This window comes from Helobdella robusta (assembly GCF_000326865.2).
Source record: "Helobdella robusta unplaced genomic scaffold HELROscaffold_2, whole genome shotgun sequence".
NCBI lineage: Eukaryota > Metazoa > Annelida > Clitellata > Rhynchobdellida > Glossiphoniidae > Helobdella > Helobdella robusta.
Window position 1 is genome coordinate 5,102,867 of NW_008704083.1, and position 18,215 is coordinate 5,121,081.

An 18,215-nucleotide genomic window follows, 5' to 3' on the forward strand; every position below is an offset into this window, starting at 1 on the left:
TCTACAGCCGCACTGAGCCACCATCATTTCTTCGTACTTGAACTTGTAGGTGAGGACGTTGTTATCGTCGTAGTAGAGCAATGATATAGGCTGCAATTTAGTTGGAACACAGCAAGCCGGTTTGATCTTTCTCGGATAGGTTGCGTGTAGAAGACTTTTAATGGCCGTGTACTTTGTAGGAGTGAGATGAGAGTTGAGAGGAAAGTGACATTGTCCCACACATTCGTATGCCTAAAGTAGCAGAGGGTTTTTAATAAATTAACATTTGAGTTTTTGCAATTGGAATTAGAATATAATATTTCATCACTGCCAATGATAACGCTCTAAATTAAGATTATAATCAAGATGTTTCAGTGATTAAGCACCTTATAAAAATTTATTTGTAAATATTTTACCTGGTATCCTCTAGGTTGTACAATCCATTCATTCCAATGAATGTCTTCAAAGTTGATGTACATTTTTTTTCTTCTGCAACTGTCCTGCACTTTTCGATTTTTTTTATTTCCGATCTGGCGTTTTTTTCGAATATGTGTTTTATTTTCAAAATTATTTTCAACCTCGTTTGAAAAGTGATCGTCATGGCTAATTGAATCTTCATCTACAATATCAATATCGATTTCATCAAACTCGTTGTTCAAATCATCTCCATCTATTAAATCTTTTGGTTCATGTCTCTCAATTTCTCTCAACTCTTTGGACTTAGTTATTTTTCTGTTTTTTCTGTCATTCGAAAATACGACCAAGATAGGCTGAAATGTCGGATGATCATTAGTGGCATCTTCATCTTCTCTTACTTCATCTTCGTCACGTTCGTCGTTATCATCGTCGTTCCACTTGTTATAGCGGTTATCATCACTATCTTCACTAAAAAAGTTTATTTTGTTTTTATATTGGTCGTTTTTTAAACTTTCTGTTTTATCTTCATTTTCAATAGTTTCCGTAACTTCAACATTCACCATGACGGTTCTATTGACATACTTATCAGATTTGATCCATCTTTTAAGTACCTCAGTCATGCTGTATGTCTCCCATCTCATTTGGTGACCTCTGACATCCCGATTGAGAATGGTTTGATATTCAACTGTTCCATCCGATCCATTGATTACTTCGAACAAGGTTACTTTTCTTTCGGGAACTAGACAAAAGACAAGGTGGTAAAAGTTATTGAACTGCAGTAAAATTTTGTTGTAAATATGTTTTTGATGACTAACAATTGTTGTTGAGGTGATCACGCTCAGAGAGAGAACAAAACCTTAACTCAGCCAGTTGAATGATTTCGTAGCTGTCAATGCTGGATACGTTGAAGGACATCGTGTGGTTCCACGTCTTCGCGCTGCCTTTGTAGTGCCACGTCATGGAACTCAGTTCGGAAACTTCGTTTTGTAAATTTATTTCACATACTTTAAATAAATTCTTCAAAAAAATTATGTATCCAAATAAAAAATATGCCTTTAATATTTATTTTGTCTTAATATGACTTTAATAAAAAAATAAAATTTTTGAATACATCTAAAATTGATTAATTTAATTACATGGTGTCGTCATTGGTCAATTAATAAAGAGTTTTTGAATTTTAAGATTAATATAGCAGCTGAAATTATTTTGTAGGCTAAATCGCTAGTAACATTTTTTTCGTTTGTGTTTAATTATTTAAAATTAATTTTATAAAACACCATTGCCAGAACAGTAAAGAAAAAACTGATAAACGTAAAGCGTACAAATAAACAACAGCAAACACGTTAAAATAGTCAATAAGCGGGAACCAACCTTCAGTGAGACTAACGAATCCTCGAACGATGTCTGCAATGGGATGGGAGTATTTGTCGTTGGAAAACTTTTTATACAGATCCATCATGTATTCGAAGGCTTTGTTATGAACGGATGACGATGATGATGTCATTTGCAAGGACGCTGATGATGATGATGTCGCCTCCGATGATGGGGGCAGAAGTATTTGCTGATGAGAAGCAAAGTTTGGCTGTTTTTTTCCATGAAGTTCCACCAAATTTTGGTAATGGTGAGAATTACTTAGGTCATCCTCAGCGTTGGTATGTCTTATTTTTGTTCCATCGTAACCCGCAAGCTCATCTTCATATTCGTCATTGTTTGCTCTGTAACCACGTAAGGTGACCGTGTCAGCGGTCGAAGCGAGAATTATCAGTGCTTTCAATAGAATTGCAAAAATCAGCATATTTACATTTAAGCACTTATAAACTTATGTATAAAAGTTTTAATTATCTTTTTAACCTAACCCATATTTTTTCAAATAGATAATAAATTCAACGTTACGTTATATATAATTAACAAATTTGTTAGCCGCGAACCGAGGATTAATCTGCTATCAAATCTTATGATTATCGTTTGACAGAAAATACTTGAATGTAATCAGGTGAAATTATAAAAATGTAAACTTCAGCTGGCGCCTCTCTCTAAACTTTTTCTCGATTTGAATAGACGCGAAGTCTGCGGGTTTTATATTTAAGCTGCTGGAAGTGAATGCTTCGTGCTGAGCGCATGTTGAATAACTTTGGAAGAGTTCTTCATGCAAGTGATGCTAATTTTTAACATTGTTGTATTAACGTAATTTCACAAAGACATTTTGCACCAATGTTTTAATGTAATTGCAACAAAAAGTTTCAACGACAACAACAACAATTAAAAAATTATAATGCCATCGTGGTTTGCTCATCAACTTTTGTTAAACATTCAATCAGCCGTTCATTTTGTAACTAAATATTTTCATTTGGCAATAAAATTGTTTTTAAGAATATTACTACTTAATTTTGAAAATTATACAACACAAATCTTTGATCAGACAAACAATGAGAAGAGCGGATGGGTCCCATTGGTTTGAGGAGCAAATGTCACGGTCCATAGCTCCATGGTTAGTCGTCATCATTTCATCATCAATCTCACATATTTCGCATAGTTTCATCCATTCAGAAACTATCAGACTCCAACAAAAATTACCACGCAGTCAACGTTTTATTTAATTAAACACTAAATTAAATTAAATTTTTAAAGTTATAGCAACAATAACATGCCAGAATATAATAAAAGTTTGTTATTATGCTTCCGATGCAAAATACTTAATGAATGTTTTCTGATTGTGTTGCGTAGTAGTTCTGCTTAAAATCATCTTATCAAACAGTATTCGATAAAGTTTGAAGGCATAAAAATCTTACATACATTCTCAATTAACGAAGTTTTTAAAAACTGAAACGCATGGAACTGCAAAGGCAATTGGTGATAAAAAAAAACAAACTTTTCAATCGAATGCAAATTTACGAATGTTTAAGAGCACTTTAACGCTAATAATTCACATGCAGCACTTAATAATACGAGAGAATTTTGGGATTTTATGCCTCAAAAGCAAAATAGATGTTGACATTTATTCCTACTCAAGTACCGAAATTAAGCAACATTGAGATATGCTTTGCCTCATTCTATCTTGGATTAATAGTTTTTCAGAAATAAATAAATCTAACTTACTGATAATTTCCGACATTATGCTGGCTTGTTTGGCATTGTTATTTATTGCACTATTTAATTTTTAAAATTATTTTTTTATCATTTGTTGAAACTAAATTTTTGTCAAGTTTCGATTGCAATAAAATAGTTGCAAAACATTAAAACTTTTGTACAACTGACCAAACAAACAGAAAACTTCTTACTGATGCACATGTTGGTTGAATTTGAGGTAATGTGGTAGTTACTCATGATTTAGGACACAAAAAATTGTGTTGAAGTTACCTGGTTTGAATACAATAGAAAATTACAATATTTACAAAAGATGAAAAATGTCTATTGAAGATTCAATTGTAGAATGCACTATTTTTCATTTTTATACTTTATGTTTTTGTCAAATTTTTGAAAAGCACCCTTAAAAGCTAAAAAGGGCTTTACATACATAATATACAGTGATTGATAGATTGAATTACAATTTAAAAAAGTTATTAATCATGTTATTGGTAGAATATTTCCTCCGATCACTGAGCTGCTTTCTACGTTTTAGTCCACATATCAATATAATGAAAAATTAAAGTTGAAACACACTACAGTAGTAAAAATCGCACATTCGTCTGAAAAATATATAACTGGCAAACTTAATTAATTTAGACAACGACAAAATAGTTTGAAAATATTTTCGTAAGGACTGTTTCTGAATATTCATAGGATAAGGTGGGAGCAGTGTCACCACTCAGTGCGGATCAAGAGCGCTTACTGTAAAATGCAACTTCATAAAGTCATAAAAACAATAAATTGTTTTTTTTCAATCATTCATATAATTTTTATTTTATTTTTTTTTAAATATAACTCATTTTCATTAAGTTCTTCAGTTTGTCGCATTGTCATCTCGCATGTTCGTCAGATTAATTACAACTATTTACCAGTAAAATAATCATATTGTATCAATAATACTTAATAATTAAATATCGACATCATTGACTAATAGTATAATAATTTTTTATTTTCTAAAATTTTGGTTTTATTATCCGTTTACACATACCTACGCTGGTTAAACGAATGTCAAACGTTTGCATTGATCCAAGCCCCCGAACAAATCATCACGTGATGAGAAGTTATTTTTAAACGTAAATAGGTTGAAATAGTTCCAAGCGTTTATTTCATTTCAAGATAAATCAAATCATTTAAAAAAAATGTAGAACTTGGATTTTACTACTTGGCAGTTTATGGACATGTTTTTAACACTGTTTGTTATGCACTTATCAACACACCGCAGACACACAACCACAAACACACGTACACAGTTATAACATAACATAACATAACACAACACAAAATAACATAAAAAGAATTATAGTGGTTCGGTATATTGTGTGAGAACCACTGGATCGATTTTGACTAATACTACATGTATATTATTTGTTTATACGCACAGTAAATATTTATAGACATACAAATAATTATTAACATTAAATATTTTTTCCCTATAAATGACATACGTGTTTCTGAAAATAAGATCGCTTTTAGAAACATAGGTGAAATTAAAACGATACATCGATATTTAATTCATCTCATCCGTCATGCAACTTTATTGCACTAGTGGAACAGTCAGCAAAAGTTTAGCTAACTTCCAAATGATTAAATCATTTAAAAATAATAAAGCACATTTTTTTTCAATTTGGCAAATTTATTTATTTAAACTTCACAATTTAAAGAAAATAACAGTTACAGTTATGAAAGATGTAAAAATTTTGAAACGGAGTTTAGAACATCCAGTCCCCAGAGGCTCATTTCTGTCTTTAGGGATAGTTGCCCTAGTCTCTGAGAACAAACGTTCTTTCGGTACAGATACGGCAACAATCGGCAGATATACCATTGCAATCTTCGCAAGTTTTGGATACATAGACTTCATGCCTTCCCAAATCTCAATTGCGTCTTTTTTAATTGGAATGACCGGAGACGACAAGTACATCTGAACTTCCGTTTCACTGAAAATTTCTGATGTACCTGTAGCATTCAGATTAGCAGACAAATTTTTTTCTATGTTGCTGCGAGTCAGTTGTTTGTGGTATTTCCAGATATCAAGCTCTGCATTATCTTCATTGGACTCGTCAGATGTGTCACTAATGGCGGTGGGTAAACTGTCGCATTCTCGCAAATGTTCGTTTAAGTGATTAATTATTTCTAGTTTAGCCACGACGTTTTTGAAGTGCATCAACTTAAATCTTGGATCGAGAGTTGATGAGATGGCGAAAATTGCGCAATGTTCTATATCACAAACCACTCGGCAAGATGTCGTTGTAACTCTTTTTTAAACTCTAAAATCATTTCATTTTTAGGCTTTATGTTTTCTATTACTTCTTGAACGCAACTCAATAGTGGAATAACTTGGCTGGCAGTCACGTAACTATCTCTAGAAATTTCTTTTGTCAATTTTTCAAATGGGCTCAGCAATTGTATCATTTCCTTCACGCAATCAATTTCATTGCTTGAGATCATTGGAGAAGCTCCCGCTCCAGTTGAAAGTGATGCTCCTACAATGGGCACTAATTCTATAAACTGTTGCAGCATGTAAAAACACGAATTCCATCTTGTGCGTTCATCAAGATTTATTTTTTGAATATTTTTTTCTTTCAATTCTATTTTCATTTGTTTTTTCCATAACTCATCACTTGCATTGAAACTCGTTTCAATAAATTTTAATATATCTCGAACCTTATCCAATAATTCCCGCCAATGTTTGACATTGTCTATAGATTTTATTACAAATAAGTTGATTGTATGAGCAAAACAAGGAATAATTTTTTTTTTTCCAAGTATATTACGGCTGACTTTCATTACAGTGCCACCATGATCTGCGGTGACAGCTGAAACCTTGTCTGTGGAGATATTCCACTCGAAGAAAATGTCATAAAGTTTTTCAGTTATGTAAGCCGATGTATGACTTTCTGGCAACTCAAAAACATCAACTGTTCCACTAAAGAGTTTATTTTTTTCCAAAAAATGTATTGTAACACTTATAAACGATTTATTTTGCATTGTCTCTGTCCAAGTATCGTAAGTTATGCAATAATTTTCAGCATTTTTTATATATGCTTTAAAAATATTACTAAGAGCGTCATATTTAGCATCAATTCTGGATTTTATTGTCTCTTGACTTGGTACTTTATAGAATGGACAAATTTCTTTCAGTAGCTGTAAAAAACCTTTGCCTTCAACAGTGCAAAATGGTTTATTGTCCACAATTAAAAAGTTAGCTAAAGCTTCTGTTATTTTTTTAGATTTTTCTCCATCTTGCTTAGTTATACTCTATATATTGTTCACGGAGTCATCACTATTTGGTTGAGAAGCTTCGTTCTTTCGATGAACAGCCATGGTTGATGTTGCTGGTGTATTTGCTAATGAATATCGTGGCAAAGCTATGCTTTTAACACTGTTTAAATTGTTTGAAAAATTGGAAAATTCGACATTGTTTGACTTACTAGCAATGTTACTAATTTTGTTTGTCTTTTTATTTGGAATTTCACAACCATAAAATTGTTGTAAATGTACACTTTTTAAATGACTACGAATATTAGTCGTATTTCCTGAGGTTTTAACTTTTTTATTGGATATCGTGCAAACCGCTTCTTTTTTACTAATTTTAATAAAATAATTCCAAATTTCACTCCTCAATTTATTGAGTGGCATTGTTTTCTGCAAGAAAGAAGTAATAGGTTCGTAAACGTGTATTTAAATTGAAGTAATTAATCATGAGCACAAATATTATTTAGGCCTGGTTGTATTTTAAAAACTAAACAGTCTTGCAAACGGCTATGTAATTATTATTTTTATCTACAAAATAGAAATAAAAACAATCATAAATTTAAAAACTAACAACTAACTTGAGAAAATTCAACCAAAATTTTTCACGGTGAGTTCAATTATTTATTTTTTCAAATGTTCTCAAATGTTTTAACTTGAAAAATGCACTATCCAAACTAATTTTGAATTTTATAAAAGAGAAGTGTTTAAGTTTATCTTAATGTCAAAATGTTTATAACTTGCGAGAGTGAAACAACATCACTCAAGCTGGGAAATGTTAATTGTTTTTATTACTTAATTGGCTTCAGTAGTCCTAAAGTGCAGCGATTCGTTCTACTTATACATTAACGGGTCGACTTAATTATTGTTTGAAACTTTTGTTTAGCATACCGAAATTTTGTCGTCGTTATTTTTAAGAGTTTCCTTCTCGATGTATCGGCAGTATATCGTTTGTAAGAGCATCGATGTTGCCTCGATGTTTTCTGTTACAATGTTTTGCACGCACCACTCTATCGTCTGCACCTCTGCAAGTAAGACGACGTACGTATGCAGTCAGATAATGTATGGAGTGAGATAGATATTGTATGAAGTGAGATAGATATTGTATGGAGTGAGATAGATATTGTATGGAGTGAGATAGATATTGTATGGAGTGAGATAGATATTGCATGGAGTGAGATAGATATTGTATGGAGTGAGATAGATATTGTATGGAGTGAGATAGATATTGTATGAAGTGAGATAGATATTGTATGGAGTGAGATAGATATTGTATGGAGTGAGATAGATATTGTATGGAGTGAGATAGATATTGTATGGAGTGAGATAGATATTGTATGAAGTGAGATAGATATTGTATGGAGTGAGATAGATATTGTATGGAGTGAGATAGATATTGTATGGAGTGAGATAGATATTGTATGGAGTGAGATAGATATTGTATGGAGTGAGATAGATATTGTATGAAGTGAGATAGATATTGTATGGAGTGAGATAGATATTGTATGGAGTGAGATAGATATTGTATGGAGTGAGATAGATATTGTATGGAGTGAGATAGATATTGTATGAAGTGAGATAGATATTGTATGGAGTGAGATAGATATTGTATGGAGTGAGATAGATATTGTATGGAGTGAGATAGATATTGTATGGAGTGAGATAGATATTGTATGGAGTGAGATAGATATTGTATGGAGTGAGATAGATATTGTATGGAGTGAGATAGATATTGTATGGAGTGAGATATTGTATTTGCGATGTCGGCCTCGATCTATCCGAGGAAGCTTAGCAAGCATATACAGTACAGCAAGTTTGCAGCACTAGGAAAACCTGCGTACACGCACTTATGTGTACGTGAATGTGTACAAGCTTATTACGCGAGAGTGTATGCGAGTTAGTTTGACATGTATGTGCATGTACATTTTTTAACGTTTTTTCGTTTTTGGCGTACACTGTATAACCACATACATTAATGCGTTGACAATTTTGCGAGCGTTGCAGTTTGCAAAAAATAAATTGTAAATAACTTACTATAATCTTTTTGAATTAACAAGTATTTAATTTATCAAACAATTTCACCTTCACATTTTAGTATGACTTAGTATTGCCTGTAACGTAGGTTATATTGAATTCTTATATGCCCCTCTGTTAACGTGTGTGGGAAAATAGGTGCGTGTTTTTCAGTCTTATTCATTCATGTACGTACAGTACACATCACGCGTCACTGCTTCCCAAGTACCCACCCACCTACCAGCAGTGCGTGTGTCTGTGTGGTGGACTCTGTGCGTCGTTGGAAGCGAAACAAAACATACACACATATTTGTAGAGATGTATGTATGCATACATATGTTTTTCATTGGTGTATATATGTATATTAGTGTATCATATATATATATATAATATAATATAATATATAATATATATATATATATATATATATATATATATACGTATGCATTGCTCATTATGCGTAGTAATCATTCGCCGTCACTACCATCACTGCCATCAGTGTTTGTTTTTTTATTATGAACGCTGTCTGCAACCAAAGTTCGTCATACATAACATTGAAAAGTAAAAACAAAACAAAAATTGATTGAAGCATCATATTGGCGGATTAAAAAATTTGTTGATCGTTCTAAGATATTGTTGTGTGCTTTGAAAGGCTATTTATCGTTATAATATATACTTATACTATAGTAGATGTTAAACGTTTGCTCACCACTATCGCATCAATAGAATTTATCATAAATTAAAAAATTAACGTAAATAAATACAGACTGTTGTTTTTGATTTTGAACTAAATAAGTTTTGTAACAAAATAAATAAGAGGGATTGATTCGTCTGTTCGGTTTGAAAATAATTTAATGAAAATTAAAAGAGTTAACTAGTGAGATGTCTGAATCGGAACTCATCATCATTCCAACATCCTTGTCGGAGAAGAAGGATGGAAAGAACGCCGGCATCAAAAAGGTTCCTTTCATTTCGTTCTTCTCGTCAAAGTGCACATGCGTTGAAATTTTCGACATCTTATTTTATACATAAACCCAATATTGATTTTGAAAATAAGCAACATCGAGACACACAGTCGTCACAAAACCGCTTGTTGAGAACGCTTAATTACTTTGAAATTTTTAAAACTATTCGCACAATATAAATGTGAAGAACTGCCGGCAAAATAACCAAATAAAACTTAGCAGAAAGCTTCAGCGGCTTATTTGTGTCTAACCTTAACTTATTTCATAATGGTATTCAGATATATTAAATAATAATAATAATTAATATTAATAAATATAATTAAAAATGCATATGAATAAAACTGAAACTGTTGAACAGGATGACTTGAACACTTTGTTTCTGAGGTCCGCCAGGTCAGGCAACCTTCCCAAGATGATGGAACTCGTCGACCTTGATGTTGACATCAATGCTTCTAATGCTGTAATTTCAATTTTTTAAATCTATTATAGTTTTTAATGTTTTGACGTGGGAAAATAACATAATTTTATTAACTGATAGAGCAAGCTTTTAATGTTCGTTTCTGTCGAAATTCATTGCGTTGCATGCGCTAAACAATACATTCGACATTTCATTTCACACGCACAAGTTTAAATCCAATCATTCAAAAAGTAGCAATGAGCGATCTATGCCATGTTATGTTAAGTTATGCTATGTTATGTGTTTTCATGCGGCTCAGAAAATTTTCAGATTTACCTTCCATAGATTTCATAATTCAGTGCTTTGCTTAGTCGATGGATTATACCCAATAGATATTTATGTTATATGATTATATTACTTGATTGATTACACTGAAAAGATCGTATTGTTAGTATATTACTAAATGCCACATAAATAAAATGATAATAAAATAGTTTCATAATATAATAATAATAAAAATAAGTAGAACTAATTATATAAAAAATATAATAATTATAATGAGAATGAGAACCATCTTTTATTCAGCGATAAAAGCAATGAATATGACAATAAAATAAAATAAAACGTCAAATAGAATGAAATAAAAGTAGAAGTGAGATGTCAAATAGAATATTAATTTAGTCTACGAAGCTTTTCTTCGCATGAGAATGAGTAAAACTTGATTCAAGCCACATTTCTATTGTTGTAAATAACGTAAGACGAAGATATTGCAGATTTAAGAAAATGATCACACCAAATAATAATAATAATAATAACAACAACAACAAATAATAATAATAATAATAGTAAATAAAATAAATTGAATGAAATTAATAAATGAAATGGAAAAAATTTTGATAAAAATGACAAGAATGGTTTGAACGCTCTCCACCTGGCCTCAAAGGAAAACCATGTTGATGTCGTCAGCTTCGTCCTCAAACATGGAGCTAATGTCGACGCCACCACCAAGGTTTTACGACGCAATGTTATCATTACAATGTCAATGTTACAAATACAATGTAATCGTTACAATTTAAATGTTGCCAATACAATGTAATCATCACAATGTACGCAAATGTTAACAATAAAATGTAATCATTACATGTAGATGTTAACAACACAATGTAATCAATACAATGTAAATGTTAACAACACAATGTAATCATTACAATGTAAACTATACGATGTAAAGAATACAAAGTAAACATTACAGTGTAAACTATGGAATGTAAACTAAATAAAACCAATGAAAATACACCAAGGTGAGCGAGTTAGTGACGTCATAATTGATAATGACTTTTAAGAATTTGGTAATGTTGCAGTATGCAAATATTACAATCACTGTCTGTTCTTAAAATTAATGAAATGATTTTTGATTTAAAAATTTAATGGCTGATACAAAATACAAAATACAACATAAATAGCGTTCCTCAATATAACACGATAGAAGCACTCATAAAATATTCAATTCCATTCATAATCAAAATTTTATTATTAATTTTATTGATATAATAACTGTGGTCGATGATAAGATATAGTATAAAACGTTTTCTGACTAGAAAGGCAACACGGCTCTGCACATTGCGTCACTGGCGGGAAACCTGAAGATCGTCAAAATGTTGATTGACAGTGGAGCAAACGTCAACCTACAGTCCCACGTAAGCCTGTCGTTCCTTCTGCATCTTCTACTTTGTCCTTCTCTATATTCTATTTTTATGAATCAATTTCAATAATACCAATTTTTTCATTCCTTTTTCATTGCAACCAATTATCAGTTAAACGCATTGAAAAGTTTCTGTCGAATGTATGCTGTGTACGATTCCACATTGTCTAAATAAAATTTCCCTTTTCTACCAAATCATGTTTGGAAGCTGCAGTTGCTGGTTAAATTACGTCATGCTTGCATTGCGCTTCGAAAATGCTTTCTCTGCCAATAATATTGTCCAGGTGTTAAAATATGGAATAGTTATTTCGAAACTGTCAACCTTATGTTTTCTTATTGATGTTATAAACGAAAGATTGTTAATTACGATCATGCATTTGGATAATTAACAGAATGGTTTCACCCCGTTGTACATGGCATCACAAGAGAATCACATCGAAGTCGTTGATTGGCTACTTCAAAAAGGGGCCAACCAATCGCTTGCCACTGAGGTTTACTTTAAAATATTTCAATATATTTACTATAATATATTTCTATACGATAAACTGCTTGCGTTGTTATGCACCTTAACAGTATTAAACGATATATGAACACGCATATCTAGTTGTCTCTGTGTCTATCATTATATACTGACCCAAACACACTCACACACACACACACACTCACACACACACATTCACGCACGCACACACACAACACAAACACACACATCAAAATGATATTAAAACATTTTAGGACGGATTCATTCCATTGGCAGTTTCCCTGCAGCAAGGTCACCAGCAAGTGGTTGCACTGCTGCTTGAAAATGACGGTGGGGGCAGCAAAATGAGGTTGCCAGCTCTGCACATCGCAGCAAAGAAGGATGACGTCAGAGCTGCTAAGCTGCTGCTCGAGAACAATTTGAATTCCGACAAGACGTTGAAAGTTAAAAATCTCGTCAACGATATAACCAAGGTTTAAGATGGAAATGTATTCAGCCTAGCTAGAGTTATTTTTTTATCTTGTTTAGTTTTAAATAACTAGTAAATATTTTGCCGTCCGAAAATAACAACGTCAGCCTAATTTTACTAAATGCTGAACACCAACAAACAGAGTGGCTTCACTCCTCTGCACATTGCCGCTCATTACGGGAACAGCGGGGTTGGCAGGCTGCTGATCGACCACGGAGCTGATGTCAATTTCAAAGCCAGGGTTGGTCAACCAATCATTTAGTGTTTATTAAAACTATGTAGACGATTATTATGGGTGATGGTGATTATGAAAATTTTAATAGCGACGATTCGAAATTAATGACAAAGATGATGACGATGATAATTTGCAGAACCTGATAACACCGCTGCACATCTCGAGCAAGTGGGGCAGATTGGCGATGGTGGTCATGCTGTTGGACTGTGGAGCGGCTGTCGACCCCACTACCAGAGTATGTACAACTGTCATTAAGGGATTGTTTCTGTGTGGCTGTCGAGGCTGCTTGGAGTTCGTCGTTAGAGTTATTTGAAGCCGATGCTGACAATGTCTTTTAATGTTAAATTTGTTGCTGCTATAATGTTTGTGAGACGGTATCCATTGCTGATTCTTTTTTCTTTTTCTACTGTAGTTTTTAATTAAAAAACACTTTAATACAAAGTTGGTAATTAAGTTATAATAAAATTGTGTAAAATAAAAACATTGAATTAAAACATTTATCAGATATATTAATTGAACCTAAACGCCCCGGTTTACGATCGTCTTCGATCTTCTTCTCGCTTTTTCTTAACTTGTGTTAAACACTCTTTTGCCAAATCTGTTTTTGCTTTTTCTGGTCCTTTTCTCTGGAACTCTCTACCTACTTCTCTGACTACTTCTCCATCACTTGCGAAGTTCAGAGCGGATCTCAAGACCCTTCTGTTTTCAAAATTCATTGAGGAGCGCTGTTGAACATCGCGGGAATAACGCTTTATAAGCTAATTGATTGATTGATTGATTGATCGATTGATTGATAAAAGTTATTTTAAAAAAGAAGGAAATGTTGACGACAATGAACCATAGGACGGATTGACGCCGATGCACTGTGCAGCACGTAGTGGCCACCATCAGGTGGTAGAGGCGCTTTTGAAGAGAGGCGCCAAGGTGGAGTTGAAGACAGTGAACGGCCTGACACCTCTGCACATGGCGATCCAGGGCGATCATGATGTCTGTGCAAAGATCCTGCTGCTCAACAACTCAGACATCAATCAAACTACTGTGGTCATTATTTTTTCATTCATGCTTGGCTGCCAGTTTGCTGGTAATGTATGGTTTAAAATGAATATCGTTTAATTACTTACATACTTAACTAATTAATTAGTTAACGTTTAACACGCACCCACATACACTCTTATACACAAACACACACACACGCACAAACATTTACATATACATATACATACATATATATACGTATATAAGCGGACAATCACACATCCCTTACCTGTGACTTGCACATTCAGGATTACCTGACCCCTCTGCACGTAGCAGCTCATTGTGGCAACGTGAAGACTGCCAAGTTACTTCTCCAAGATAAAAAATGCCAAGTCAATGCCAGAGCTCTGGTCAGTAAAGTTAATAAGTTAAGTTTTTCAAATTAATAAAAATGGATAATGGATTTTACCTTACAGAATGGATTTACACCTTTGCACATCGCATGCAAGAAGAATAGAATCAAAGTCGTTGAGTTGTTGCTAAAGTATGGAGCCGCCATAGAAGCTACCACAGAGGTCTGCTTGCGTGATCGGTTATTGAACGCTATAGGTCTACTGTTTGACAATAGTATTAATTATTTATTGTATATACAGCATTGAAATGTTATTTGAAATCCGGGTTTTGGACTATGCAAACGATTTCATGCAAACGTTTTTTTTAATTCAAATTCAAATTGTCGTGTCATACTTACCGAAGTTTCGTTTTTTTCAAATTTTAAACATATATAAACAGATTCACATGCTTTAATCTTTAACCAACTACATAATATCAGATCAACAATAACACATACCACACGATACATTATCGATCAATCACTTAGTTTCGGAAAATTGTTCATTTAACCACACCCACCCATTTACCCGCCCACACATTCATACACTCACGCATCGACCCACGCATCCGTACAGTCGGGACTGACCCCTCTCCACGTGGCCTCCTTCATGGGTCACATGAACATCGTCGTCCACCTCATCCAACACGGATCGAACCCGAACACACCGACGTGCAGAGGAGAGACTGCCCTCCATCTGGCGTCCCGGGCCAACCAGACTGACATCATCAGGTTTCATGTTTTCTATCTGCTACAATTTCCCTTTTATACATCATGTCATTTCAATTTTTAAATTTTAGTTTATTACATTCAATAATTCAGATATTCAAACACTTGATAACCTAAATGTTCATTTCTCTTTTATTCCAAAGGATCCTGTTGAGAAATGGAGCGCAAGTTTCCTCTAAATCATGGGTAAACATCACGCACACGTTTTTATTGTAATTAAGAATTAACCAATGAACAGGATTAACCATGCATAAAATTTAAATGAAAAATCCGAAACTTGGAATAATTGTTAAATCATCTGAAAAAACTCCACCTGCACTCAATCTTTGATTTTAAATGACGTAAAAATTTTGTGAAGCATTTTCACACTGCAACTTTTAAACCATGTCCTTCATTGCTATCACTAAAATGTACAACATGGCGATGATCGAAGCTCTTCCTTGAATGCAGGATGACCAGACGACTCTGCACGTGGCATCTCGTCTGGGCAACCTCGACAACCTCATGTTGCTGCTGCGTCACGGAGCCAACCCGGATGATCTTACGAAGGAGCACATGACCCCTCTGCACCTGGCCAGCAAGGAAGGTCACTTAGATGTCGTCACTGTCCTCCTGGATCATGCAGCTAAGAAGGAGGGGCAGAACAAAGTGAGAAAATTATTCGTAAATCTATTTGTCGGCTAGTTGGTACAAAAGTTTGAATTTGTCACCTTTTTAAAAAGTTTTACATTTGTAAATAATTATTATTTGTTACATATTTTTGTTTTGGCTTGAAGTAGCTATTAAAATTTTAACAAAATACATCCGTTAAATTATAGAAAGGTTTTACTCCGTTGCATCTGGCCTGCAAAAACAATCATTTGGAGATAGTTGAGTTGTTGCTGGCAAAAGGTTGCAATCCCAACGTGACGAGCCACAGTGGACTGACCCCCGCCCACGTTGCCACCCACTACAACAATTTGAAAATTATTCATCTGCTTCTGAAGAACAAAGCTGATCCAACCTTGCAGGCTAAGGTTGCATAAATTTTACTATTTTAGTTTTGAAAAATTAATCTGTAATCTTTAAAACCTATTAAAGTTGAAAAATTGAAATGTGAACATTTACTGTGAACATGCAACAGAACGGCTACACACCACTGCACATAGCTGCAAAGAAGAACAGAATGGAGATTGCCTCTAGTCTGTTGGAGGCAGGTGTGCCAAGGAACCCCGAGATACATGTCGGTCTTTTTGCTGATACATTTTAAGTTTAAATTATTAAAACGGCACTGAAAAATCTTTTAATTTTTGTCAACGTAAGATAACGAAGAAATGTTTTTTTCAGAATGGAATGACTCCATTGGATTTGGCTTGTCAGCAAGGTAACGAGGAGATGAGCCAACTCTTATTAGAATACTCGGCCGATCCCACCCACAAAGCCGTGAACGGAGTGACAGCCATGCACCTGGTCTCTCAAGAAGACAAAGTTCAAGTCGCACCTGTATTAATCAAATACAAGGCCGATGTTAATGCCAAAACTAAGGTACGTGCATCAGGGCATCAACCAGAATATAAAAATGATAACGATCACAGTGCAATTGCTGCTTATGATAATACAACTGATAATTACATTAGTAATCTTATAGAGACAACAATACATTTCAAATGCACAAACAGGCGGGCTACACTCCACTGCACACAGCTTGTCACTTCGGTCAGATCAACATGATAAGATTCCTTCTGCAGCACGGAGCACACGTCAACAGCACTACCAAGGTTTGTTTCCAAGACTCATCACTAACATCCACGTCATTTTGTAATTAAATTTTTATCTCATTTTTTTTGTTTTGGCTTTACTGTCATCAGTTTATTTTTAACAATTTCACTAACATCTTCATCTGCTTTGATGTTTAGAAAAAATGAAACAAATTTTATTTAGAAGTGTCTAACAATCTTATTTTTTGGTCCTATTTAGCCACAGTTATTACTATTTACATTATAGTTATAATTATTATCACCATCGTCATTACATCATCATCATCATCATCGCCTTCATTACGTCATCCGCATCATCATTACGTCGTCGTCATCACCTTCATCATTACATGGTTATAATAATTGCCATTATCATTACATCGTCATGACCACCATCATCATTAACATGATCCAGCTTGGATACACACCTTTGCACCATGCCTCCCAGCAAGGTCACATACAAGCTGTTGATGCCCTCCTGAAATATCAAGCTGATCCAAACATTCTCAATCAAGTTGGATTTCTCAACAATCATCTTCATCATCTCAACCATCATTTTCATCATCTCAATCATCATCTTATCCCTCATAAGCATCATCAACTGATCATAATCTTTATTATCTTGACCACCATCATATAATCAATTTCATCACCATCATCATCTTCTTAACTAATGATCTGTCTCTATTGATTCTGTATGTTTTTAAAGTCTAATAAATTTCATTGACGTTACTGTGATATAATTAGCTATCAAAGTGTATAAGATTTATGTACGAAATATAAAAATAATAGAAAATGAATTTCTTGCACTTGGAGACTAAAAAAATTTTCTACAATCTCGTGTAAAATTTGACGTCGAACTGAGCAAATGCGAACGTGTGCAGGCTGGTCAGTCTCCGATGTTCATCGCAAGTCGTCTCGGATACGTTTCCATCGTGGAGATCCTGCGTCCAATCACCAAACAGGATGTAAGTTTAGCCGTTGATGACCTTGAGAAGTACAAGGTCATCCTTCCTGACGTCATCCACGACACTGCTACTTCCGATTCGGAGGATGAAACCGCTGGAGGAGGTTTGACGACGATGATGATAGTGGATGTGGTGAAGATGACGATGATGAAAATGATGGTGGTGGTGATGGTGGTGAGGATGAAAATGATGGTGATGATGATGGTGGTGAGGATAAAGATGATGAAAATGATGGTGATGATGATTATGATGATTTCGGTGAGGATTAAAAAAAGTTTTATGGATTATGGTTTAATAATGATGAATCAATGATTCGATGCTACCGACATGGCGTTGTGTTGATGATGAGGATAATACAGATTAGCACCATAACAGTTATGACC

The 18,215-nt window shown here is 33.9% G+C and overlaps 1 protein-coding gene across 1 annotated transcript; it reads right to left on the reverse strand.

Moving 5' to 3' along the window:
• On the reverse strand, positions 1-473 carry HELRODRAFT_137522 (hypothetical protein; the record flags this gene model as incomplete). The annotated part of the gene is made up of 2 exons (XM_009017405.1): positions 1-231; positions 396-473. Coding segments are annotated over 2 exons (309 nt in total), but the record flags the coding sequence as incomplete, so codon positions are not given.
• Positions 474-18,215: the final 17,742 nt, after the last annotated feature.